The sequence below is a fragment of the Marmota flaviventris genome, chromosome 1 (genome assembly GCF_047511675.1).
Source record: "Marmota flaviventris isolate mMarFla1 chromosome 1, mMarFla1.hap1, whole genome shotgun sequence".
Classification (NCBI taxonomy): domain Eukaryota; kingdom Metazoa; phylum Chordata; class Mammalia; order Rodentia; family Sciuridae; genus Marmota; species Marmota flaviventris.
In genome coordinates, this window is record NC_092498.1 from 211994035 (window position 1) to 212020815 (window position 26781).

A 26781-nucleotide genomic window follows, 5' to 3' on the forward strand; every position below is an offset into this window, starting at 1 on the left:
TACCCACTCATCTGTAGATGGACATTTTGATTTCACCTCTTAGCTATTGTGAGTAGTGCTTCAATGAAGATGGTTGTGCAAATACCACAAGATCCTGTTTTTTAATTCTGTGAATACATGACTGGAAGCTAAAACACACAATCCATGGGCTTGTACCCTGTGATGGTGCCAGGCAGAAGTGGGACTGTGGGATCACAAAATTCTATTTTTAACTTTGAGGAAATTTCATACTGTTTTCTATAGTGGCTGAACCATTTTTATCCCATTTCAGTTGTTTGTTTCTGTTCCACTGTTGGTTGATTCATTTGCTGTGCAGATGTTTTCAAGTTTGTAGACTCATTTGTGTATTTTAGCTTTTGTTATATTCAAGTATTGTCAAATTCAATATCATGAAGCTTTCCCTCATGGTTTCCTCTCTAGTTCCATGTTTTCTTATATAGTCTATGGTTTCAGGTCTTACATTTAGTTCTTTAATCCATCTTGAGAGGTTGGGATCTAACTTTTTTCTTTTTTTTTTTGTGGTGCTGGGGATTGAACCCAGGGCCTTGTGCATGGAGGCAAGCACTCTACCATGAGCTATAGCCCCAGCCCTAACTTCTTTCTTTTATAAAAGTTTTCCCAGAACCAGATATTCAACAGCCCATCTTCTTATGATTTGGTGCTGTATCAAATAGACAGGCCGTGGAGGTGGTCCCTCGCCTCCCTACAGTGTGAGATCCTTGGTGTTGGCTACAAATTCTGGGTATCCTCAAGATTTTCTGGAGTAGGTGCTATTAGCCCGATCTATAAAGAGAACACTGAGGCTGAGTCAAAGTGTTCAGCCCAAGGTCATACTGTGAACAAATGGAGGTTGGATTGGAACTGAGGGCTGTAACTCAAGAGCTCAAATGCGGGCTTTTAATTCCCTCGAACTGCTGGAGGCTCCACTGCCCTCATGCCCGCATGCCCGCATGCCCTCAGGCCCGCAAGAATGAATGAATGACTGTCTCCGACACTGCGCCCCCTAGACTGCAAATGTTAGAGGAGCTTGGACGAACCCACTGCTCTGGGGGGGGTGCATGCCCGCCTCACGCATGCGCAGCCTCGGAGCACAGCCCGCTCCGCTCTGTCTGCCCGCATGTGGTACGTCCTTCCTTCCCCCGTGCCCGAGCAAGGGTGGTACGCGCTGCCTCCGCTCGCCGCCCCTCCCAGTCAGTTTCCGCGCGAAAAGCTGGGGCTGTCTGCTCTGCTGCCGCGTCTGCTGCAGTCTCCGAGATGCCGGCCCGCACCGCCCCAGCCCGGGTGCCCGCGCTGGCCATCCCGGCCATCTCCCTGCCTGACGATGTCCGCAGGCGGTACGTATTGTGGGGGACAGTCGGCCCAGGGAGGGGGAGAGGCAAAGCATTAGGGTGGGGGGTCGCTTTCCCTCCAGGTGGCCCGAAGCCGCTGCTGACAGCCGGGCACGCATGCGTAGGGATGAGGCGGCGCGCGGCTGTTGGCGCGGGCAGGGTGGCACTTCCGGTTGCGCGCTCCCCTTGCTGTTTGGCGCCAAAATGGGCAGAGGTCCCTCTAAACTCCTTGGTGACTAAAAACTTGGATTTTTTTTTTCTGATCCCCAAATAGAACAAGCTTTGGGTTCGTCTAGGCGGCTCCCCTACCCGAGCAGCTATGGGCCGCGCTCTCGCCGCCAGCCTAGTCGCTCAGGAAGTGGGCAGCCCAGGGCCTCCAGACACCCCTAAGTCCGGGTACTCCGGCCTCCACTTCCGGTGCCCGGCTGGCTCCCCTCGGGTGCTTGGGGACCCTTGGGCATCTCCTTTGATGCTTCCTCCTCTCCCTGAGCTGTGCATCCTGATGGAGGCTTCCAGAGATGGACGTTACTGCTCGGGGTCCCGGGTGTCTTCCACCCGGGCTCTGTCCCTCACCTGGGACTACAAGGTCCTTGCCCCGCGGGGGAACTTGTGTTTCAGAAGGAGCGCTTAGAGTGCATGTCAGGCCTGGGCAGCATGCAAGCTGGTCTCTCTGATAGTAAATCTGCGCCCATAAGCCTTGGGCCTCAAGGAAGCCTTCACAGCGAGGACTGGTCAGTGTCCAGTGTGCACCTAGGAATAAGTGAGGGATGATGGCTGATGGAGGGGACCCCCCCCCCGCCCCCAGCAGTGCTTGCCCTCGTAGGGCTTCTGTGCACAGGGATTGGCGGGAAGATGGCCTGGCCTCTTGCTGAAGGACATCCATTCATTCCTGAAAAACTTGTTCCAAATGAGGTGTGCATTAGTCACGGGAACCCTGGCTGGATCTGGACACTTCATCTAGATTTGTGAACTTAATTTCACCATCTTTTATTTCCACCGGCTTGTACCCTGTGATGTTTTGATTTGGCGAGTTTTGATTTGGGCTTTGGAGAATGAAGTAGGAAGGGGGCTATTTGATTCATACTACTTCCCTTTAACACTTTTTTTTTTTTTTTTTGGTATGGGGGATTGAGGCCAGAGGTACTTTCCCATTGAGCCACTTCCCAGCCCTTTATTTTGAGACAGGGTCTCACTAAGTTACTTAGAGCCTCCCAGTTGCTTGAGACTGATCTGAAACTTGAGATCCTCCTGCCTCAACGTCCCAAATTGCTGGGATTACAGGCATGGGCTCCCACACTCAGCCTGATTCACCCTATTTTTTGGTACTAGGGATTGAAGCCAGGGGCACTTAACCACTGAGCCACATCCTCAGTGCCCCCCCCCCCACTTTCAATTTTTTTTTTTAATTTTAGAGAAAGGGTCTGGCTAAATTGCTGAGGCTGGCTTTGAATTCAGAATCCTCTAGCTCAGTCTACTGGGTTGCTGGGATTACAGGCGTGCACCACCGTGCCCAGCTTCACACTTTTTTTAAATATATATTTTAGTTGTTGGTGGACTTTATTTTATTTATTTATATGCAGTGCTGAGAAGCGAGGCAAGTGCCCTACCACTGAGCCACAACCCCAGCCTTTCACAATACTTCTGAACCCACAGTTAGAAAGTTTACATCTTATTGAGTCTGTATCCCCCACATGCCCCCTACCCACAAAATAGAACTTGATTTCAAATGAAATAATCAGAGTACCTGGCTTCATGATATTAACAGTTCAGAAGTTTGCACCCCCCCTTCTTGTTATAGTCTCAAGTACCAAAAATAGTCATCTTTCAGGGCAAGCCACATTTTCTTCAGCCTGGTTGTTCTTAACCCAGTTGACGTTGCCATCATTTGCTCCATAAGCGTGATCTCCCCTTTGTCTTCTGGTGTTTTTTTGGTTTGCTTTTTTTTTTTTTTTGGTGTGGTTCTATGGGTGGAACTCAGGGCCTTTTGCTTGCTAGGTAAGTGCTCTACCACTGATCTATATTCCTAGCTTTCAGTTATGTCTTCTACAGAGTAGAAACTGTGATTCTGTTAAAAGACCAGTTGGAGCCAGTAGTTTCCCAGCTCCATACACTTCCTTGCACACTTGGCCAGAATTCCCATTGACCTCCCCACCTCATCTTGTGCTCTTCTCATAAACCGCACATGCCTTCTCTCAGGTTCCCTGGTGACTCTCAGGTCCATACAGAGCAACCAGCGTGAGGCCGGATGCCACCGACCCCTTCCCCAAATTGATTTCTGTCCATCCCCTCCCCCCACCATCGTAACAAGGGTCCCTCACTTACTAAGCATGTGCTCTACCACTGATCTGCACCCCACAGCCTTATCCATTCGTTCTTAACCCTTCCCCTTAAAAATAGTCTGGCTTCCCTGCAATAAGTAGCCTTGAATTCATTTTAAAAATAACCATTAGCTTGTTGTCTAGATATTGAACCCAGGGCCTTGCGTGGCGTGCTAGGACAGAGCTCTACTTCTGATGTGCACCCCTGGCCTAGAAGGGTGTTGATCTCTGTTTACTCTGCTTGTTGCCTTTGCTACTTGAGTTGCATTATTTCAAGTAGCATTAGACCATGTTTGCCTTGTTCATTGTATCTGCAGCTTGGTGCACATACACATGAGACTCTTTAAGAGTTTGCAGTCAGATTTTTCCTGTAAGGAAGCCTAGATTTACGATTCTAGCAGCAGCGTCTGCATGGCTGATTATCGTTTTGTTTTTTTTTTTGCCCATGCTGGGGATTGAGCTCTGCCTCATGCATGCTGAATAAGCACTGTGCCATTGAGCTACACACCCAGCCCTGCTGATTAGCCTTTGTAATTACTACAGCTTTCTTATCTGCTAGTCATTCTGTGATTAAACTGGGTTTTGAACCTTACCTCTTAATTTCATGGCCGCTACTGAGCAGATGTTGAAAAGAGCAAAAATGACTTATCTTTTCTAGTTCTTCCCTACAGTAGGATTTTAGGGATGCAAACTACAGGGGTTCAAATCCTGTACCACCCCTTACCATCTTTGTGGCAAAGCCATCTAACCTCTTGGTGCTGGTGCCCCATCTATAAAATGGGGATGGGGCTGCCCCTTTATGGTGTTACAGATTTAGTACAAGGTGTAGGTGTGTTGAAGCGCCTGCCTGAAGGTCTTTATCGCTTGTTATCGTGTGTTCAACCTTGTATTTCACTTCTATCAGGGAAGCATAATTTATATTGTATGTACAGATCTGATACCCTGGCAGATGTTAGTGTGGCCATGTAGTCTGCAGGAGATGAGGGATACAGGGATAGGTTTACTTCTTATTCCAACCTTATTTGTTGGCTGGCTTCTTCTGGAATCATCTGGGCTCTTTTTTTTTTTTAAGTGGTGCTGGGGGTGGAATCCAGGGCCCCACATGTTAGCTAGGCAAGTGCTGTATCACTGAGCTACATTTCCAGCCCTGGGCTTGTTCTCTTTTGCTGGGGATTAAACCAATGGCTTTACACCTGAGTGGCAGGTTACTACTACTGAGCTATATCTTCAGCCCTTCTTCTTTTTTTTTTTTTAACTTTATTTTTTGGTACTTAGGGATTGAACTCGGGACACTCAACCACTGAGCCACATCCCCAGTCCTCTTTTCTATTTTATTTAGAGACAGGGTCTCCCTGAGGCTGGCTTTGAACCCATGATCCTTCGTCTCAGCCCCCTGAGCCACTGGGATTACAGCCATGCACCACTGTGCCTGGCCTCTGCAGCCTTTTTTAAATTTTGAGAAGGTCTTGCTGAGTTGTCCAGGGTGGCCTCAAACTTTATCTTCCTGCCCCAGCCTCTAGAGTTGCTGGGTTTATAGGCAAGTGCCACCACACTCAGTTCCAGTCCTATTCTTAAAGACCTTTTTTTTTTTTTTTTTCCCTAGGCATTGAACCCAGGGAGCTTTGTCACTGAGCCACATCCCCAGTCTTTTTTTAAATCTTGAGTCAAGCTCTCCCTAAGTTCTTAGGGACTTGCTAAGTTGCTGAGGCTGGCCTTGAACTTGTGAGCCTCCTGCCTCAGCCTCCCAGGTCGCTGGGATTACAGATGTGCACCACCACTCCTAGAGATTCTTCTCTCTTAAGAGATGTGGTGGCTTTGTCTTCCTTTATCTCTCAATATCTTGCTTCTCAATTCTTAACTTTCGATTTCTTGAGGTGGACTCAGAGGACCCTCTCTTCCCCGACTTCCATTTTATTCCTTCCATTCCAGTCCTACAACTACTTTTAGCAGTTGGGGTACCAGCTGGAGATGCCAATTTTAATGCCTATCTCGAGTGCCAGTTCTAATTTCTAGTTGCTGAATAATCGTCTCCTTAGCTGCTGCGGGGCTGGGCTGGAGCTGTGGTAGAGGGCTCGCCTAGCATCTGAGGTCCTGCATCTGGTCTTTCACACTGCAGACAACAACAAATACATAGCCGCTGTTCACTACTAAAAGTTACAGCCTGTGTACTCTCCTTTCTCTCCACCAAGAAGTTTAGAATTTGGTAGTTTTTAGTTGCTGCCATAACAAATTGACAGACTCAGTGGTTTAAACATCAAATGTTTATTATCATAGGTTGTGCAGGCCTGAAACTGGTCTCACTGGATGAAAAATCACGGTGTCCGCAGGCTGCATTCCTTTTTGGAAGCTCTAGGGGAGAATGTTTCCTGCTGTCCCGGGCGTTGGCTGAATTCAGTTCCTTGCAGTTGTAGGACTCGGACCTCCATTTTCTTGTTGACTCTGAGCTGAAGGCTGTTCCCAGCCTTTGAAAGGCTGTCTCATCTTTTGGCTCATGGTCTCCTTTATCTTTAAAGCCAGCAACTGCAGGTTGCATCCTCACATCTCTCTGACCCTTCTTCCATAGTCACATTTCTTTTGAAATACAGCTGGAAAGTTCTGTGCTGCTAAGGGCTAGATTAGAGATTAGATCAGGCCCACAGATCATGCAGGATAATCTCTTCATCTCAAGGGCTGTTGAACAATCACATCTGCAGGGTCCTTTTTGCCACATAAAAGAATATTCATGGATTCCGTAGGTTGGGGTATGAATATCTTTGGGGTATTTACTGTTTGCCTTCTGCAAATACCATTGGCTAGTTCCCTCTTGCCTGTGGCATTCTTAAGCAGGGTTGAGTCTTAGAACTTCTCTTACATAGCCCACTCCTATTGCCTAACCCATGTTTCTCACCAACATATCTGGCTTAGATGTTAGAGTAATTTAACATTTTGTAATTTTGCCTTCTCCAGGTTTTGGGGTGCTAGTGATCAAACCCAGAGATATTCTACCACTCGCTACATCCCCACCCTTTTTATTGAGACGGGGCCTCTCTAAGTTCCCTAGACTGTCATCAAACTTGTGATCCTCCTGTCTCACTCCCTTGAGTAGCTGGGATTACAGGCATTCACCACCTGTACCTGGTTATAGTGTGCCTCTGCCAGATCAGTTTTTCTAAAGCATGACTCTGGTATCATGGTTTCTCCCTCCCCTGTGATTCCTCTGGTTTGTTGACTGGGGAGCAGAACTCATGATTTTTAGCCTGACATCCCTGACCTCCTTCAGGCTGTCACCAGCCTTCACTCTCTGGTCTTGCCTTTCTGACCTGGTATGCTTGTCTGTTTCTTGGGTGTCTCCTAAGTGACATTCAGTACCCTGGTGCTCCAGCTTGGACAGCTCCCTCTGCCCAGGTCATAAAGAGCTCTTGGTTGCCCTGTGTCCCTCCTTGGTGGCCTGACTGCCCTTTCTCTGGGAAAGTGCTCAGATGTTGACTGTGGGGGTATTGCCTTACTTCATATTGGTTCTATATTTCTTATGACTGATCTCTGAGGAATACAATTGGGAATGAATCATGAGATCTCAAGTGGGCAGAGAGCTAAGGTTATATAGAGTTGAGTCTTCTGCTAAGTCTTGCTCCATTTCTAATCCTCCTAGTTATAACTGTCAAGTGGGCATGGGATGGCATAAATGTCACTAGGGGAAGGACCAACTCAAGCAAAGGCCTGGTGGCAGGGAGGAAAGCCGTACCCAGTGGCCAGCTTCCTTCCCACTAGCTCCTGGGATCCTGCTGTGGTTCACTTTGGGGACAGGAAGGATAAATGCAATCTTCAGATGCCTTAAAACATCTTGCCCCGTGAAGATGTGTTGCTCTTTGCCAGGCTAAATATCCCAGTGTATAGCAAGATTGAAAGAATTCAGACCTGCAGGTCTGTTTAATGCCCAGGTGTAAGAGATGGCTGAAAAGGGCACCTTGGTGGGCTGTACAGTCTCTTGAGCCATGTCCCTAATACCTGGGATAACCTCAGGATTCAGGCACTGTTCAGCTATTCAGGGTAGAAGCTATGTCCTGCCACTTTGAAAACAGTGACCAGAGCCGGGAGTGAAGCTTAGTGGTAGAGTACTACTTCGCATGCATGAGTCCCTGGATTTGATCCCTAGCACTGCCCCAAACCAAGAAACCAAGTAACCAAGAAGGCAAAAGTAATGCTGCTGCAGTAGCGTGTGTGCCTCTGGCTGGTGATGCCCAGTTCTACAGCTGTCCTTATTGCGGGCTCTCCCTGGACAGTTACTATGGGAATAGGAAGACATTTTTGCCTGCAAGGGGCTTCACGTGCTTCTGGAATTCTCCCACTTCTTCCTGCAGTGCTGGGGGTGGAGCACAGGGCCTTGTGCATGCTAGGCAAGTGCTCTACCACTGAGCCATACCCCAGCCCTTGCTCCTGAAGGTCTTTATTCCAAAGGTTCCCAAGCCCAAGTTACAGTCCATATAACATACAGTGTATATTCACCACTGTGCCCACAGTGAGCCAAGCGTCTTTTTCCTGACCACCCAGCAAGTCAGAAAGTCCCTGCTTGGTGGCACCCATCCAGCCACCCAGCCTGGAATTGGGGCCTGGTATACAGTTGGTGCCTACAGACATGAATGGCACTTGAAGAAAGTGAGTGCACTGCTCCCACAGCAGCCAGTGTGTGGCAGTGGTCAGGCCAGACACATCACTCGAATTCCTGGCTTTGCTGTTTGTTCTAGGCCTCTGCGGAGGCCAGCCAGGGAGAGCTATTTCTGCCCCTTGGCTAGTGATAACTGAGCACCTAGTCTTTGTGGCGCTGGGTGGGAGAATCCAGAGATGGCAGAGGCCTGGTGCCGCCACAGGGTGCCCTCCATGGACAGTCACCCACCCAACTGGTTAGACCTGTTCTTACCTCACTCTCTGTAGTCAGCACTGCCTGGGGACAACAGCCTTTTCACTCATCTCGCTCTCCTTGGTGTCTTCATTCCTTCAGTTTCTCCTTCCCCTACAGCAATGGCAAGCCACTGTCTTCAATAATCAGATTTTCCACCAAAACTTGACAGTTCTGCTCTTCTGAACAACGGGAATAAATACGGATGAGGTGCATGTATTCTGAAGGATGAGCTTTTTGGGGAGCCAGCCCGCTCTCCTAACTTGGTCTCTAGTTCCCGTGTGCAGGGTGGGGCACTTCGCTGCTCAGATGCCTTGACCTCCAATTTAATTAGCTCCTCAATGAGAATGTTGCCACCTTCTCTGGCCTATGGAACATTTGCTGCCTGTTCCTTAGTGTGACCCTGGTCCACTCATTGTAGCACTGACCACTCTGTGGCACACCCTTAAGGGCTCTGGAGAAAGATCAGACCAGCTGTCTTCTAATTTACAGAAGGAACCTGGCTGCCGATACGTGTATGCGCACTGGGGATTGAACCCAGAGGCACTCTGCCACTGAGCCACATCCCCAGCCTTTGTTGAGACAGGGTGTTACTCCATTGCCTAGAGCCTTGCTAAGTTGCTGAGGCTGGTCTCATGCCTGGCCTGATACCTTTTTAAATAACATCTGTTCTGTTCTAGAGTTCCCGTGTTGTCCATTATCTCCAGAAAACCAACCTCAAAAAGGCAGCCTTGCTCAGTTCACAGATGACTTCTTGTGTAGGCATCGTGGAAGCACACACTACACATCGTGGGGGATGGGGGAAAGCCGCCCTATTTATGTTCTATCATTTTAAGCTTAATTCCAAAATTCATTAAAATTGTGGTATTCTTACAGCTAAATGAAGTTTTTACATGAGTGTTTCATCCTCCCTTATTTTATTCCACCAGGCTCAAAGACTTGGAAAGAGACAGCTTAACGGAAAAGGTAATCTCCAGAGTGTGGGGTTTTTTTGTTTTGTTTTTTGTTTTTTAGATAGTCTTACTAGGTTGAATTCCTGGGCTCAAATGACTTTAAGTCATCTAGAGATGACAAATGCCATGTTAATGCTCTGCTATGTACATAGTTGTTGTGCTGTATTGTTTAGGGAATAAAGACAAGAAAATCTTTTTGTGGGGGGAGTTGGTACTAGAGATTGAACCCAGGGTGCTTTATCACTAATATCTCCAGTTCACTTTTTTTTTCTTTACACATTTTGTATTGGTGCATTAGTTTTATAGAATGGTGGGATTTGTTACATATTCGTACATGCACACAATATAATATTATTTGGCCACTAACAACACTCCCTAGCACTTTCCCTCTCCTTTCCTTCTACCACCCTTTTTTTTGAGACAGGGTCTTGTTCAGTTGCTGAGGCTGATCTCATACTTGCAGTCCTCCTGCCTCAGCATCCTGACTGGCTGGGATTACAGGCATGTGCCACTCCATTGAACCCAGATGAAATTCTTTTAAGAATATTTTCCATCTGAGGATGGTTGAATACTTAGAATCAGAACCTGTGAATATGGAGAACTGACCATTTTTTTTTTTTTAGTGTGTTGGCTGAGTCGGTGCTGCCTGCCGTTCAGTCATTGTGATGTGACCAGGTGGTTCGGTTACTTGTGTATTAGCCCATTAGTTAATATCTTGGGAGTTTGGGGGCTGATGAACATATATTCTTCCCTTAGGAGTGTGTGAAGGAGAAATTGAATCTCTTGCATGAATTTCTGCAAACAGAAATAAAGAATCAGTTATGTGATTTGGAAACCAAATTACATAAAGAAGAATTATCTGAGGTAAGTCAGTTCCCAGCATCTTGGCTACCAGAAGAAACATCTCCCTGTAACTTGTGTGTCACCAAGGAGTCGGAGAAACCCCCGCTCCTTGTTGCCTGATGATTGTAAAGGAAACGCATGTATTTGTTCCCTTGTTCTTATTGCCATTTGTTTACATTCACTGCTACTTAAATTATCCTTTCCTGCTGTAGGAGGGCTACCTGGCTAAAGTCAAATCCCTTTTAAATAAAGATTTGTCCTTGGAGAACGGAGCTCATACTGTCAGTCGAGAAACGAACGGCCATCTAGAAAACGGGAGCCAAGGAAGCCGTGCAGACAGGAGAGTGAAAATGTCAGAACCAAACGCCCCCAAATCCGGTTCCAAACCTCGTGGACCCAGAAGAAGCAAGTCTGATAGCGAGACTAAGGGTAAGAACCCTTGGCTCATTTCCAACCTTGGAGGAGATTATGATACACACGAGGGCACAGACTTTGACTCATGCACCCCTGGGCAGCATCTTCTTGTTTTCTTTTTTCGTGCTGGGGGTGGAACCCAGGGCCTCCTACATGCTAAGTGCACTCTCTATCACTGAGCTACTCCCCAATACTTCTGGGTTTTTGTGTGTGTGTGTATGTGTGTGTGTGTACTTCCTAACTTAGACTTGGGTAGATGTTTCCTGAGTTCCAATGGTTCTGGGCTTTTTCAACTTTATAATGTCCATACTTGCTGAAAAACATATTTTGAATTATTTTTGGTACTAGGGATTAAATCTAGATGCCTTTTACATGGAGCTGCATCCCCAGTCCTTTTTTTTTTTTTTTTTTTTTTTTTATTTTGAAGTGGTCTCTAAGTTACTGAGGCTAGCCTTGAATTTGCAGTCCTCCTGCTGGTTATTGACTAGAATCTAAAACCTCAGGATACTTAAGCCTCAATACCTGACTTTCTGCAATAGCTAGGGCCATGCGTGGACTTATCTTTTCATAGCGGCCTTTTCTTGTTTCTTTTTTTCCCTCCTTAAACAGCTGAAGCTTCATCTAGTCCCATGGTTACGAGGAGAACGACCAGGCAGACCACCATCACATCTCATTTTACAAAGGGGTCAGTATATAATGAATGGATTGCTACTTTTTCTTGGTGCACGGCTTTTGGTAAAACATGAATGGAATAGTTTATAATTTATCAGTGCCAACTTTTATGTTGCATAGATTTTTTTCCCCCCCGTTTTTTTGCACTGTGCTGAGATAGAATCCAGGGCCTGGTATATGCTAGGCAAGTGCTCTCCTCCTGAGCTACACTCCCTGCATAGGTTTTCATCTTGCAGTTTTTGTTGACATTCATAAACAGCATTTTTAAAGATATTTTTTAGTTATCGATGCACCTTTTATTTATGTGGTGCTGAGAATCAAACCCAGTGCCTCACACATGCTAGGCAAGGACTCTACCACTGAGCCACAAAAAAACAAAACAAAACAAAAAAACCCCAGCCCCAATAACAGCTTTTTTCTGGGGGGCGGGTACTGGGGATTGAACTCGGGGGCACTCGACCACTGAGCCACATCCCCAACCGTTTTTGTATTTTATTTAGAGACAGGGTCTCACTTAGTTGCTTAGCACCTTGCCACTGCTGAGGCTGGATTTGAACCCGTGATCCTCCTGCCTCATATTCCTGAGCTGCTGGGATTACAGGCATGTGCCACCACGCCTGGCATGAACAACATTTCTGAAGAATTCATCTACTTTTGTTTTACCAGTTACAGTTAGGTGATGAAACAATAGCCATTTGTATCACTTTGAAACAAATCCCAAACATGTCATCCAGCATAAAAACAACATACTGTTTCATGCCTTTTACAATTTTTTTTCCCCCCTCTGCTGAGGATTAAGCTCAGGGCCTGTAGGGACGCTAGGCAAGTATGCTACCACTGAGCTATATACCTAGCATAACTTTTTTTTTTTTAACTGAAGACTTAAACCAGGGATGTTTTACCACTGAGATCCACCCCAGCCCTTTTATTTTGAGATGGGGGTCTCACTAAGTTGCTGTTGGTGTTGGTCGAACTGAGGGCCTCACACATGCTTGAACTTGGAATCCTTCTGTCTCGGCCTCCTAAGTTGCTGGGATTATGGTGTATATTGCCGTGCCCAGCTACTTTTTATTCTTTGAGGCTGATTTCTTTTTTTTTTTTTTTAATATTTTTAGTTTTAGATGGACACAATATACTTATTTTTATTTATGTGGTGCTGAGGATCGAACCCAGCTCTACCACTGAGCTACAGCCCCAGCCTCGAGGCTGAGTTCTTTATAGATGGTACTGTGTATCAGGTGTGTGATGTCTCTTCTCTTTGTGACATTAGCAGCCATTGTTCAGTATTTAGATGCATGATTTCTTAGGACATGCAAAATGGAATTATCCTAAATCTGTCAAAGAAATATTGAATTTAAGCCTCTTTCAACATCCTGCCAATAAGGGTCTCTCCTGGGAGGAAAGAAGGCATCTAGGTCCTGCATTAGGCTGAGTCCTTTTGGGAAGGAGGGCCACAAGTTATTCTGGGCCCACTGGAGGGCAAGGGTCTCTCTGAACTAACAGTTGCCTGATTCTGTGTGACAGCCCTGCTAAACGGAAACCTGAGGAAGAACCTGAAAGAACAAATTCAGATGACTCTGAGGAAGACAAAGACCAGGTAACGCAGGCATTACACAAAAATTAGAGTTCAGAATCGATATATGCTTAGATAACCTAGCGTGTGGTTCATACTGTCAAGCTGGGGTTCTCCAGAGAAGCAACTAGTTTGTGTGTGTGTGTGTGTGTGTGTGTGTGTGTGTGTGTGTGTTGATACATATGATACATAGACATATAAAATGTCAGAAAGCTATGTGATTCTTTGGCTCAAAGATGGTTGGAAGCTGGGACCAGGGTTGTGGCTCGGTGGTAGAGTGATTGCCTTGCATGAGTGAAGCGGGGTTTGAAACTCAGCACCACATAAAAATAAATTAAAGATTATGTCCATTTACACACAAACACACACAAAAAATGATGGTGGAAACTGAAAAGACAGGCTGGTATCTGCAGGATAGGCTGGCAGGCTGGAGGACCCAGGAAGAATTGATGTTGCAGTTTGAGTCTAAAAGCATCTGGAGGCAAAAACTTAATTTTGGTGTTGGTCGAACTGAGGGCCTCACACATGCTAGGCAAGTATTTTACCATTGAATTACATCCCATCCCCAGAATTTTATGTGTACTCCTAATCAGATGTTTCATATATAAATGTTCCTTGTGATAGTACACGGATGTTCCATATACCCTATGTTCCACTTTTCACCAATGATAACATCTCAGACTGTTAGGTACAAATGGCAACAAACCCTTAGGAAATTAACATTGGTACAGGGTACAGACTATTCAGATGGTATCAGTTTTCATGCTTGTATGGATACATATGTATCATTACATGCAGCTTTATCAGTCATATATGTGTGTGTATATATATATATATATATTATAGGTTTATGGGATTCAACCCGGAGTCTGTGCACACATGGCAAGTGCTGTACTGCTGGCATATGCTCCAAACCCTTTAGTTCTCAAATAGCGTTCAGATTTGTTTTTATTGTAACTTTTCTTTGATGCTGAAGATGGAACCTAGGGCTTCATGCTAGCAAACACTATGCCATTACTACATTCCCAGCCTCCTCATCACTATATTTTTATCCCTTTTTAAGTTAAATGAACAGTTAACCTAGAGATGGAAAATCTCATGACCTTAGGGAAATAGTATACTAGTGCATCCACCTGAGAAAGGAACTAATGTCCTAGCTGGGCAGTCACAGTTGCTTCCTGATATGAATCCCAAACTTCCACTTTGTTTTATCCCAGTACTGAAGAATTGCTGACCTGAGAGAATCTGACTCCTATAGCATCCCTAGGCAGTCTCTAGGAATCAGACATGTATTGGCCTAACTCCTGGCCTTGACTTGGTTTGGGGAGCTATGGGGCATTGAAATAAGACTGACAGTTTCCCAGATAGCCCCCAAACCTAGACATCCCTCTTTTCCCACCCTTTTTTATCTTTTGTTTTGTAGCATTAGGAATGGAACCCAGCGAGTGCTAGGCAAGCACTCCACCACTGAGCCACCCAGCTCCACCCTGCTTTTAACTACATCAGATGTTTATTTGATAATTTGACTCATGATTTTGGTATTGATATTCCTTTGAATCCCATATTCTTGTCTTTTTGTTCTCCCTCCTTCCCTCCACACAGGAAGAGAAGAGACGTTTACAGGAAGAGAAGAGACGTAGAGTTACAGCCACTGAATCGTGAGAATAATTATTATACCTTTCTTTTTGTTTGTGTTGTTTCACCTTAATTATGGAAATTACTTTCCCAGAAAGTTTGAAAAGTGGAGTTTATAGTGAGTTTCCCTAGCAACCATAGACCTGTTAAGGATGCTAAATTTGGGGTCAGATAAGTAACCATTTGAGGTAAAACTTCTCCATTGAAAAGAATGAATTAAGAAAAATATCAGTTTTCCTCATCAGAGCTGGATTTAAAGGTTTTACAAATAATACATGTAAAATGAATATTACCCTTCGGGGCTCCTGAGATGACCATTGCTTTTGGGTTAGGAAAAGAGATTTTATGAAATAACTTCAAAATGAACCTGTATAAGTCCCAGTTGCTGTATTTTATTTTGCTTAACAGAGTTGCTGAACCTACTGCAACAGAACCGGAAACAGTGACACCAGGAACACATGCTGACACTGAAGAGGAAGAGAGAGAAGGAGTAATACCTTGTTACCTCCTTTTTTTTTTTTTTTTTTTTTTTAATTCTACTGTGATCTCAAGTCCCCCCTGGTTCCAGGCATGAGGGCAAGGAGTGGGCAATGTACGGGTACACAGTGAGTGTCATGAATAATCTAATAGCCTTAATTTGGTCAAGACACTCAACACTCCCCAACTGTCCATAAGGAAGGTATGTCAAGTTGTGATGGTAAGACCTCAGTGGCAGACCTAGGGGGCCAGCTGGACCTTGGTTACTTGGTCACAGAGCTTGTCTGTCCCCTTACTTGCCTGCCTTCAGTCTTTGTGAAGATGTTTTAAACATGGGAGGTCCTTACATTCTATAGCATCATCCTGATACAAAGTTGCCTTCTTGGACTAGAGATGTAATTCAGAGGCTGATGCCTTCCTAGCATGGGTGAGGCTCTGGGTTCATCTATAGTACTACAAAAAAGAAAAAAAAATTTTTAATTTTCTTTTGAGATGGTGTTTCTTTGTTGACTCGGCTGGTCTCAAACTCCTGAGCTCAAATGATCCTCCTATCTCAGCCTCCCAAGTAGCTGGGACTCTTGGCTTAAACTACAGTGTTACAGGATCTAGTCTGTAAAAATTTCCTTATTGTCCTGCCATTTGCCCTATCAAAAAGAAGGGGCAAGAAAAATTGTCTTAAAGGCAGATAGTTTTTACTCTTACCAAATAGATGATAGGACCAGTTTAGGTAGGCTGTTTCCATAGAACATAAAGATCAGGACCACATGGAAAAATTACTCTTTCTATTCCCCCTTAGGAAGAGAGGAGACTCAGAAGTCAAACCAAAGAACCGTAAGTATAGTTAACTTGCCTTTGTGCTTTGACACCTAACTGCTAACGTGAGGGTTTCAGTGCGATGACTAGAGTGCTGAACGCTGGTGCAGGACTCCAGCCTGTGAAGTTCAGATCACTGCAGGGAAGGCTAAAGTCACCTGGGATGTTTTCTGACCCTGGCCTGCCCTCAGGGTGGTCCTCAACAGGCTGTCATGTGGTGCCAGAGGCCTCAGAGGCTGTGTTGATTATCTTGCTCTGATAGTGCTTGGTGACAACCCTCCCAGAAGCTCAGCTGCTTAAAACAGCACTCATCCAGCTCAACAGCTGTTAGGTGGCTGAGGTTTACGGGGACTGATGGGGCTGACCCAGCTGCCCCATGAATAGGCCAACCTGGGCACACTCTCATGACTGGGTAGAGCATGATGGCACAGTGAGAAGTGTAGCACTTTCTCAAGTTTCTGATGTCCCATTTGAAGGACCTGAGTCCAGAGGTGGGTTGAGTACCCCATCCAAGTGCAGCTCCCTGGTGGAGAGAGACTCTAATCCCTCACATAGCCAGTTTACTATAGTTGCTGGTGCAGACCATACTCAGCCTAGCTCCAAAGGCTAGATGCCCACCTTCTTCCACCACAGGCAGAGCTCCCATCGGGGTCCAGGTAGTGGAGGCCCCCTGTCTGTTGTTCACTGCCATCTCTGATCAATATTCTGTTCAGGGCTGGGCTGGAGCTCTGTGGTGGAGGCTCTGGGTTCAGTTCCTAATACCAAAAAACTCATGAAGCAGTATTTCTGAAGATCTTAAGTTCCAAAGTAATTGGTGCCTTTTGGATTTCCCGCAGTGCAGATAAGAGGTGGCTTGTGCCCTGAATCTAGGAAGGAGACCACTGTAAGCCTTCCGTGGGGCTGCCTGAAGTAGTCCTAGCTCCCCAGCTGACTGACACATCTTTTGTTTTATGTGACAGAACACCTATACCGAAACTGGAGGAGGAGCTGGATGGAGAAGCCAGACCAGGGACTCACAATGAAGCGGAAGGAGATAAGCGAGTAAAGGCAAAAATTTTTTTTAAGTAATATTTTTTTGTGGTAGATGGACGCAATACCTTTATTTATGTGATGCTGAGGATTGAACCCAGGGCCTCGCAAGTGCTAGGCGAGTGTTCTACCACTGAGCCACAACCCCAGCCCAAGGCAAAATCTTTATTATCTATTCTCATGTTCCTGTTTGGTTGGCGGAAACAGTACAGGGTTTGGCTCTGGGATTCAAACCCAGCCCCACATACTGTGGGATGACTCTGGGCAACTTAATCTGTCGGATCAGTGTCACATGTCTGCACTGATACATAGTGAGCATTGCTGTTCTGTCTCTGCACCATGTTGGAGAACCTGTGTTTCTAGACTGAGACTGGTGTGCAACCTGCTTCTCTTGAGGCCTTTTCCACCCAAAAGTCTTGATCTGTGCTCAGCTCAGTTCAGCAAGTTCTCCTTTACCAGCCTGCCTATTAAATCATTCTGAGCCTAGTTCTCTTCTTGCTCCCCAGCCAGCCTCCCTGCCTCCTACTCAGCCAAAGAAGCATTTTTAAAACCTAGAATAAGCTGGGTGTGGTGGCACATTTCTGAAACCTAGCCCCTACAGAGGCTGAGGCAGGAGGATTGCAGATTCTAGGCCAGCCTGGGCAACTTGGTGAGATCCTGTCTCAAAGTAAAAATAAATAAATAAAAATAAAAAAGGGAGGGGGTGCTGGGGATGGTGCTGGGGATGTATCTTGGTGGTGGAGTGACCGAGGGTTCAATGCCTAGAATCAGACACACACACACACCAAAAAAAAAAAAACACCCAAAACACAAAAATAGTTGTTCCCTAGTTTATTCCGAGGATTGGTGCCAGGACCCTCTGATACCAAAGTCTGCTCAAGTCCTTTACACAAAATGACATATTTGCAAACTACACACATCCTCCCATATGCTTTAAATCATTTCTAGATTATGTATGCTGCCTAATACAACATAAATGCTATGTAAATAGTTGTTATACTGTACTCTTTTTTTTTTTTTTTTTTTTTTGTACCAAGGATTGAACTCGGGGCACTTGACCAATTTAGAGACAGGGTCTCACTGAGTTGATTAGCACCTCACTAAGATGCTAAGGCTGGCTTTGAACTTGCGATCCTCCTGTCTCAGCCTCCCGAGTTGCTGAGATTACAGGCATGTGTGACTGTGCCCGACTGGCTGTTACACTGTATTTAGGAAATGACAAGAACAGTGTGTTCATGTTAAGGATAGGAAAATCCTGAGCATCTTCCGTCCCCAGTTGGATGGATCAGATGATAAGGAGGGCCCCTAGTTCTTGGGGCTTGACCTCTGAAAGTATAGGCTGACAGTACTATCTTCTACCTGAGCTTTAAGCAAGAGGGACAGGCTGTATGCTGGGGGCTGCAGGCCTCTGCTCCTCTAATAGGGAATCACAAACTTGGGTAGTCCCAGGGCTACCCATGTGGTTTTTCTGCCTGTTGAGATCTAGAGTGAAGCCCAAAGTCACAGCCTTACTGGGTCATGAGCTGGTTGGCAATGGTTCCCTGTTTTTGTCCCGTGGCACATGAGCCGTAGATATGGCCGCCAGTGGGCTGTGATATCTCACTGCCTCTCTCCTTTCCTGTCCAGATATGGGTTGCATTTCCATCAGTGCTTGCCTGAAATCCCTTCAGAAGGGAGAGACAATAGAAGTATAAACACTCTATCCTCAGTTGGACTTTTTGCCCCTTGGTAGAAAGGGATGTCAGGATCAAACATGTGGCTTTTTAAACTTTTAGTTGTAGAAGGACACTACACCTTTATCTTATGTTTTATGTGGTGCTGAAGATCGAACCCAGTGCCTCACACTTGGTAGGCAAGTGCTGCTCCACTGAGCCACAACCCCAGCCCCCTAGTAAGGTATTTTATTATACATAGCCTCACAAAATACTAGATTGTCCATGTAAGTTAATAACAGAGTTGGGAAATTCTGCTTTTTTTGTTAGCAGTAGGGATTGAATCCAAGGCAGTTTACCACTGAGCTACATCCCCAGCCTTTTTTATTGTTTTGAGACAGGGTCTTGCTAAGTTGCCCAGGTTGGCCTTGAATTTGCGATCCGCTTGCCTCTGCCTCCTGCGTTGCCACAATTAGTAGTGTTCCATTGCACTGGCCTGGAATTTCTGCTTTTTCTCAATCTTTTCTTTTCTGAAACTCTATTCCTTTTTTTTTTTTTTTTTTTTCTTATATCCCAATGTCTGTAAAAGTCTTAACCACTTACCAGAGGACTGGTGGGACTTTAGCCTTTCTGGACAACATCAGCACAATGTCCACAAATTCCCCTTTACACTCAACTTTCCTAGGACAGAAGTTGGCAGGGTGTGGCTAGCAGGACAAATCCAGCCCACTGCCTGTTTTTTGTAAACTTTTCTTAGAATGCAGCCACATCTCTTTATTCATACTTTCTGCGGCTGCTCTTGTGGTACAGTGGCAGGAAGGATAGTCGTGACACAAACCCCATGGCTTACAAAACTGAAAATACCTGGCCCTTAACAGAAGCAGGTCACCAACCCCTGGTCTAGGCAATTTGTTTGCAGGGGTATGTGTTGGGTGTTATAGAAGATTCTTTAGTACCTGCTTATTGGTAGGTTGGGGAAACTGGGGAGTAAATATTTGAAGCTTCATCTTCACCCTGTAGTCCTGCCCGTGCTGTTCCTGTTCTCTGGCTCTGTAGTGCAGAAGGCTGTAGCCTGTTTTCTGGTATCGAAGTTCATCTTGCTATCTGTCTCAAACTAATTTTTCTAATTTTTCCTTTCTTTATTTCTCTCTCCCCTTTCCTTGTTAGGATGAAAGGAGGTCTAGAAGTCAATCCAAAGACCTGTAAGTAACTAAAATGCTTGTTTGTCATCCCAATTATTAAAACCTCTGTTCTAGAACCTGGGATGATACAGGAGTCATGGGGAATGGTTGGTGTTGGAAGGAAAGTGCCGATGCGCAGGGCTGGGTGCCAAGTCATCCTGTGCCCGCCCTTTCCTGAACCTGGCACAGTTGTGTCTCAACTTCCAGCACTTCCTTCAGGGCCCACATCTGTGGGGGCTTCTGTGGGCCTTGTTTTAGGGTGACAAGTTAGCAGTGTGCTTCAGAGCCCCATGAACATTTTGCTTTTCAATAGGGAGGCCTTATTTTGTCATTCGGCACAAGTTGACAAGTTTTTCTGAGCTAATATTTGATACATATTTGTCCACCCAACAGAGCTGCCAAACGGAGACCTGACGAAAAAGAACCTGAACGAGTAACTCCACAAATGTCTGAGAGAGATGAGGATGAAAAGGTAAAGGTCGTGCTTTCAATCTCATTGTATTTCATAAAGTCCATTGACTTTAAAAAATGGGATTTTATTTTTTAACTTGCATTTATGAAAATATTCAAACATACCCAGTAGACCAAAGGTAGTAAATCTCTACATACTCATTCTCAGTCTTCAGCAGATAGCAGCTAAGGCCACGCAAGTTTATCTTCACCCAAACCTTGTCCTACATGATGTTGCATAAGTTAGACATAGTACAGGAGAAATCTCAAAGGAAGAACTCATTTTAAACATGACCATAGGGTGTTATCATACATCAGGTAAAATATCTAGTCTGTGTTTGCATTTCCCTGGTTGTCTCTTATTTTTAGAGTTTGAATCATAGGTCCAAAGATCTAGACAATGTACAATCATGTATTGCTTAATGACAGGGATATATTCTGGGAAATGATTCCTTACATGATTTTGTCATGGTGTGGACACGAGTGTACATACACAAACTAAGATGGCTATGTGACATCAGCAGGTGACAGACGGTGGTCTCATGGGTCCATCAGTCAAGATGTTATGCAATACAGGATTGTATTTGGTTGAGATTTGTCCTAAACCTCTAGTTTTCCTGGTCTGCAAATTTCTTAACTAAGAAATTTTTCTTATCTGTAGTGTCCTAGGTTCTAGATTTTACCAGTTTTTATCTTCTTCAACCCTATTTCCTTCAGGCTGCTTGGCTAGATGCAGGTTGTTACTTTAGAGAATTTATTAGGAGGTGGTGCTATATGCTTCTTGCAGTATCACCTTGGTAAGCACAGTGGTCTCTCAAGGATGAGATTGGTCCTGGGCTCAGATGGCATCAGCCTGATCCATCCATTATAAAGACCCTTCACCTTTTCACCTTTTTTTTCCCTATTGTTGAGGATCAAACCCAGGGCCTTCTATCAAGTCCTCAGTGGGTGTGCTTGGTTTTTTTTTTTTTTTTTTTTTAGTTGTTGATGGACCTTTATTTTTATGTGGTGCTGAGGATCAAACCCAGTGCTCACATGCTGGGTAAGTGTTCTACCACTGAGCCACAAACCCAGCCCTGTCTTCACTGTTTCGAACTGTCATTGCAACCGTGATTTTTGCCAAAAGTTGCAAAGTGGCAGTAATCTAAGTCCTTTGCTTGCCTTATTTTTGGCAGCACTGGGGATTAAACCCAGAACCTTGCACATGCTAGGCAGGAGTTCTACCTCTTAGCTACATAGCTGGCCCTTTCAAAAATTTTATCTTTAGGCTGTCTTGCTACATCATTACCCAGGCTGGACTTGAACTTGTGATTCTCTTGCCTCAGCTTCCTGAATTGCTGGGATCAAAGGTGTGTGCTACTACACCTGGCTTACCTGAACCCACTCTAAAAATTTCTCTACGATGAGTTTGCTCGGGCTGCCATAATATATTGTGCAGCTCACATGACTGACTTTGGGCTGTGGCTCAGAGGTAGAGCACTCGCCTAGCATGCATGAGGCCCTGGGTTTGATCCTCAGCACCACATAAAAATAGATTGTGTCCACCTATAACTAAAAAAATGAATGTTTAAAAAAAAAAAACCTGACATATATTTGCTCCATGTTTGGAGGCTAGAAGTAGAAAGTTAAGGTGGTGGTATCAGGGATAGTCTCTAGTGAGGCTTCTCTGGTTCATACAGCTGCCACCTCACTGTGTTCATGTGGATTTCCTCTGGACTGGCACCTAAAGAGCGGGCTCTGGTGTCCCTTTCCCTTTATAAGGACATCACTCATACCTTTAACCTCAGTTGCCTCCTTTAAAGCCATGTCTCTGGCCAGGCATGGTCGTGCCCACCTGTAATCCCAGCAGCTCAAAGCCAGCCTCAGCAATAGTAAGGCTCTAAGCAACTCGGTGAAATCCTGTGTCTAAACAAAATAAGGCTGGGGATGTGGCTCAGTGGTCGAGTACCCCTGAGTTCAATCCCTGCTGCCCCCAAAAAAACCTGAATATAGTTGGCACCCCATTGGGTTTTAACTTGTTTCGTCCCATAGTCCCAGAAGTAGAACACCTAGAAAAATTTAAGTTATGCAACAAATAGTCTAGTTATGCTAACTTTGAAATGTTTTAAAGGACTATTTTTTACTATTTTGAGTATTGGGTGACTGATAAGAGCATATGAATGTAATACTCTTTATTTCACATGGAAAAAATACAGGGTATATAAGCTCTAGGTTATGACTTTTAAATCTATTTTAATATACTTGTGTCAATTTTACTGAATTATTCACAGAATTAATAACTTGAGGCTGAATGGGTTAACGTTAGAATTTGGAGGGGACACAGTTCAGCTACTTTCCTAGATACCACTTGTACAAGAAAGCTAGGATTTGTTTTAAATTGGCTCCTTGGGACTCCTAAGGAAGTCTTTGGTTATAAGACTTTTGTAAGATTTGGGCACTGGGATGAGTTGGGTCTTATCTCCTGTTCCTCTCATTGCTTTCTTCCCCATTGCATAAGTTTTTTGATAATTATATGTGGAATTCTCAACTCGGAAGCCCCATCCAGATATAGAATTCTTTCTTACTCTTTATTCTGCTTTTGTCTCTTGTATTTAGGAGGAAAAAAGACGAAAAACTACACCCAAAGAACCGTAAGAATTTTTTTGTTTATATGAAGCAGATCATAATGTTAAGACAGTTCTTCTAGAAGGAAGTAGCTTTGAGTTGCTGGAGCAACCTTAGCCATTGAGTTGGGTTGGGGACCAGGATACTCCAGTTCTGCAGGCTGGAGCAGGATTCCTCTAGGCAGTAAAGAACCACTTGTGACCTGGTGCCTCGTCAGTTACTGTGGCAGCTGGTGTCTGTGGTTGGGGGGTGGATTAGGCTTCAGTCTGACAGGGTGGATTTTGATATATTCTGAATTGATTAAAGTGCAATCAGTTTTGTGCTTTATTCCCAGAGCTGAGAAAAAAATGACTCGGAACAAAACCCTTTTGAACCCCAAGGTAAACATACACGTGGGAATGAGGCAGGTGCTGTGGTGCCGTGAGGGTTGCTCCCTCTGCCTCTGAGGCCATTTCTGTTCCTGTTCCCACAGGTTCAGCCACCCAAGTGCAACGAATGCGGGCAGTTCCTGGATGATGTTGACCTCAAGTATGAGCAGCACCCCTCTGATGCGGTAAGTTCCAGCACTTTTGTCACCCTTTTCTCACACCTCCTGTGTGCTTCTGCTTATTGGTCCCATGTCCCTCAGCTGGAAGAGCCCCAGATGTTGACAAATGAGAAACTGTCCATCTTTGATGAAAATGGATCTGGCTTTGGGAGTTACGAAGATCTTCCCCAACACAAACTGACGTACTTCAGGTAACTGATGTGCTTGCATGTGGGTGTTTGCTTCATTATATTAAGTCATGTCTCTGAAATCATTCAAGTTCTTGCTATCCTGGAGAAGTCCTTAACACCTAACCTGCAACGTTTCTCAAGCTGCTAACCATTTGTGGGTAAGAGCACAAAGCTGGTGGAGGTATAGTAGACCTTGCCCAGGTATATCAGTTTTGTATTTTGGTTCTTAACGTCTCTAACATCTTAACATATTAAGTCTGCAGTCTGTATCCATCTTGAAGGTCAGCTCTGTGCTGGGTGCTGATCTAGGTCCTATCAAGTCCTAGCCTTCATGAGACAATATAAGTGACACCTGCTGGGTATAGGTTGAACATTCCCTACCTGAAACACTTGGTCAGAAGTGTTAGATTTCTGTTTTATTTACTTATTTAGAATATTTACATGTACGTGAGATTTCTTGGATGGGGCCCAAGCTTAAACATGACATTCACTTGTTTCACATGTTTTATAGGCAGGCATTTCAGTGCATCTGCTTTACACAGGATCAGGGGTGCACATTTCCACTTGTGTTGTGTTGATGCTCAGTGTTTTGGGATTTTGGATTAGTGATGCTCTCTCAAACTAACAACTATGCCAAATTTCAAAGCCTGATGAACACAGGTGGGAGAAAGATCCTCTGTTTAGAGGGTGATACCTTGAATAAGCTCCTTGGTCACAAGAGAACTCTGGGGAGAGCTGGGGTGGAGGTGGCGTGCCTAAGGGCTCGGGTGGGCCTGTGCTGGCTGTGGAGGGTGTTAGTCTGGTATGGCCTACATGGCAACGGGGCCCAGGCCTTGGAGACTATTTCTGGTGGTGGGGAGCCCCTCAGGAGTACCCATTAGAAGTCTCAGATGGACATGGCTCCTGGAACCACACCCCTTCCCAGGCTGGGATTCTCCTGCTGGCTTGGACAAGATCCATTTATGTGCAACCTCACTCCACATGCCTTCTGTGGTTGACGTGCCTCCTCCCCTTCTCCTTCCCTACCACTGTGATCCTGATCCATGTCAGGAGGCTGTCTGGCTTCCAGCAAGCCTCAGGGCCAGGCCCAAAGTAGGGCACCAGATCTCTGGTGGGCTTGAGTGAAGCCTGCTGGGGCAGACACAGCATAGGGTCGGGCCTGAGGGCCTCCTTAGGATGTTGACCTCAAGTATGAGCAGCACCCCCCTGATGCGGTGAGTTCCAGCACTGTTGTCATCCTTTTCTCTCGCACCTCGTGTGCTTCTGCTTATTGGTCCCGTGTCCCTCAGCTGGACGAGCCCCAGATGTTGACAGATGACAAACTGTCCGTCTGAGCTAGGGTGGGGGCTAGTGCAGGCTTGAATGCCCTGCTGTCTGCTGCAGTCAGGGGTTTCTTGTTGGGGGGGTGGTACTGAGGACATGCTTCCCTGGAACCAGACTGCCTGGGTTGTTCAGGGACTCTGCATGTGATGGGATCAAGTCACAGGCAGGGTCCAGCCTGTGAGTCTGGGTTTTATCCCTGCCTGGAGACGAAGTCCTCTCCAATGTTGCCTCTATGGAGAGAGACCCTGTCAGGCCGGGGACTGATCTTTCCCTCCTGTGGCCCTCCTTTGATACATTCTGTCCATGTCTTTCCACTGGATCTTAAGTCCTGAGGGCGGGATTGTGGAGTCTGTCCATGGTGCCTGGCATGGGGGCCAGGCTCAATTCTGGGTGTTTAGTTTTTTTATTACTTAAAAAGTTCTGACTGGGGCGTAGCTCAGTGGTAGAGCCCTGGCATACGCAAGGCGGGGCCATTCTCTAGGACTGCAGAAATATTGGGAGAGGCCGAGGTGGAGCTCAGTGGTATAGGATCCAGCATGCCAAGCAGATGCTCTGTTTAAGCCCCAGCACTGCAAATAACGTTTTGAAGTTTGTCCTTCTGATTCCTCACTTACGGAAGAACTTGCCCCTAAATGTCAAGGGGTGTCTGAGCAGAAACATGGATGCCCATTTTATGGTTGAGATTGAACCCCCAACAAGAGGCACAAGGCATTCCCTACATGACACATTCTCCCTTTTCATCTGTTCTATAACCTGCTTTAAGTTGTGGAATTTTTGTTTTTGGTAGCTGGAATTGAACCTGGGTGTACTATATTGCTGAGCTATATCCCCAGTATTTTCTATTATTTTGAGATAGGGTGTCTCTAAGTTGCTGAGGCTGGCTTTGTACTTGTGATCCTCCTGCCTCAGTCTCCCAAGAGGCTGGGATTACATGCCTGACCATCATGCCCAGCTTAATTTTCTTGGTGAAGTGATTCACATAACCCAAATTAACTATATATTGTACAAAACATCCTGAATAGGTAAATCTATAGGAATAAAGTAAATTGCAATTCCTAAGGATTTGAGGGAATAGAGAGCGACAGCTTAATGGGTACAAGGTTTTATTTTGGGTAATGGAAATGTTTTAGAGCTAGATGGGTCATTGTGCAGTGTGGTGAGTAGTCTGTTCAAGAAGCCAGTGTTTCTCCCACTGTCAATCTTTTTTTTTTTGTACTAGGGATGGAACCCAGGGAACTTCACCACTGAGCTACATCCCCAGTCCTTTATTCATTTTGAGCCAAGTCTCATGAAGTTGCTGAGGGTGGACTTAAACTTGCAATTGTCCTCCTTCAGCCTCTTGAGTTGCTGGAATTAGAGGCATGCATACCACACCCAGTTTCCCACTGTCTCACCTCAGCGTCACTTTGACACAGGTCAGGGGATTGGATAGATGCCATGGGTGATAGAACATGGTACTAATCTCATGTTCTGGCAGCCAAAAAGATAACCAAGTCTAGTACTTGTCCATTGCCTTATGCCCGATTCTAATTGTAAGTGATGACCTGCCTTCCCTGGTCATCTGTTGAGCCTCCCTTTATTGCCCATAGTGTGTACTGTAAGCGAGGTCACCTGTGCCCGATTGACACTGGCCTCATCGAGAAGAACGTGGAGCTTCTCTTTTCTGGTACAGCAAAACCAATATATGAAGATAATCCGTCTCTTGAAGGTAGGTGTTATGATTCAGGCTTGTGTTTGGGTGTGATGGTTTAAAACCAAACGCAAAACACTTCAAAGCAATAGTCCACTGAACTGCTGCCCCTTACAGTTAGAGTTTGGATCTCTGTCTTGCCCAGTGAAAGCAAAGTCACCCTGATGAGGACTGTGCCCCCAGCTAATAAGAAACATCAACTGAGCTGGGCCCTTAGAGCCTCACATAGCTTTCTT

At 45.5% G+C, this 26781-nt stretch overlaps 1 protein-coding gene across 7 annotated transcripts in view; it reads left to right on the forward strand.

The window, feature by feature from the left end:
• The first annotated feature begins 1176 nt into the window (after positions 1-1176).
• Positions 1177-26781, forward strand: part of Dnmt1 (DNA methyltransferase 1) — a 44952-nt gene continuing 19347 nt past the window's right edge. For 3 of the 7 annotated variants that reach the window (XM_027955253.2, XM_027955256.2, XM_027955257.2), the window contains exons 1-17: positions 1178-1334; positions 9449-9485; positions 10229-10336; positions 10528-10744; positions 11339-11414; positions 12926-12998; positions 14577-14632; positions 15018-15099; positions 15883-15917; positions 16859-16946; positions 19748-19782; positions 20155-20233; positions 22807-22841; positions 23150-23195; positions 23288-23368; positions 23444-23553; positions 26445-26563. In XM_027955253.2, the coding sequence (XP_027811054.2) occupies positions 1255-1334; positions 9449-9485; positions 10229-10336; positions 10528-10744; positions 11339-11414; positions 12926-12998; positions 14577-14632; positions 15018-15099; positions 15883-15917; positions 16859-16946; positions 19748-19782; positions 20155-20233; positions 22807-22841; positions 23150-23195; positions 23288-23368; positions 23444-23553; positions 26445-26563 (1357 nt within the window). In that variant the 5' untranslated portion in view covers positions 1178-1254. Of the gene's footprint in view, positions 1335-9448; positions 9486-10228; positions 10337-10527; positions 10745-11338; positions 11415-12925; positions 12999-14576; positions 14633-15017; positions 15100-15882; positions 15918-16858; positions 16947-19747; positions 19783-20154; positions 20234-22806; positions 22842-23149; positions 23196-23287; positions 23369-23443; positions 23554-26444; positions 26564-26781 lie in introns of all 7 variants that reach the window. The other 4 variants (XM_027955255.2, XM_027955258.2, XM_027955259.2 and 1 more) reach the window with 2 other exon arrangements.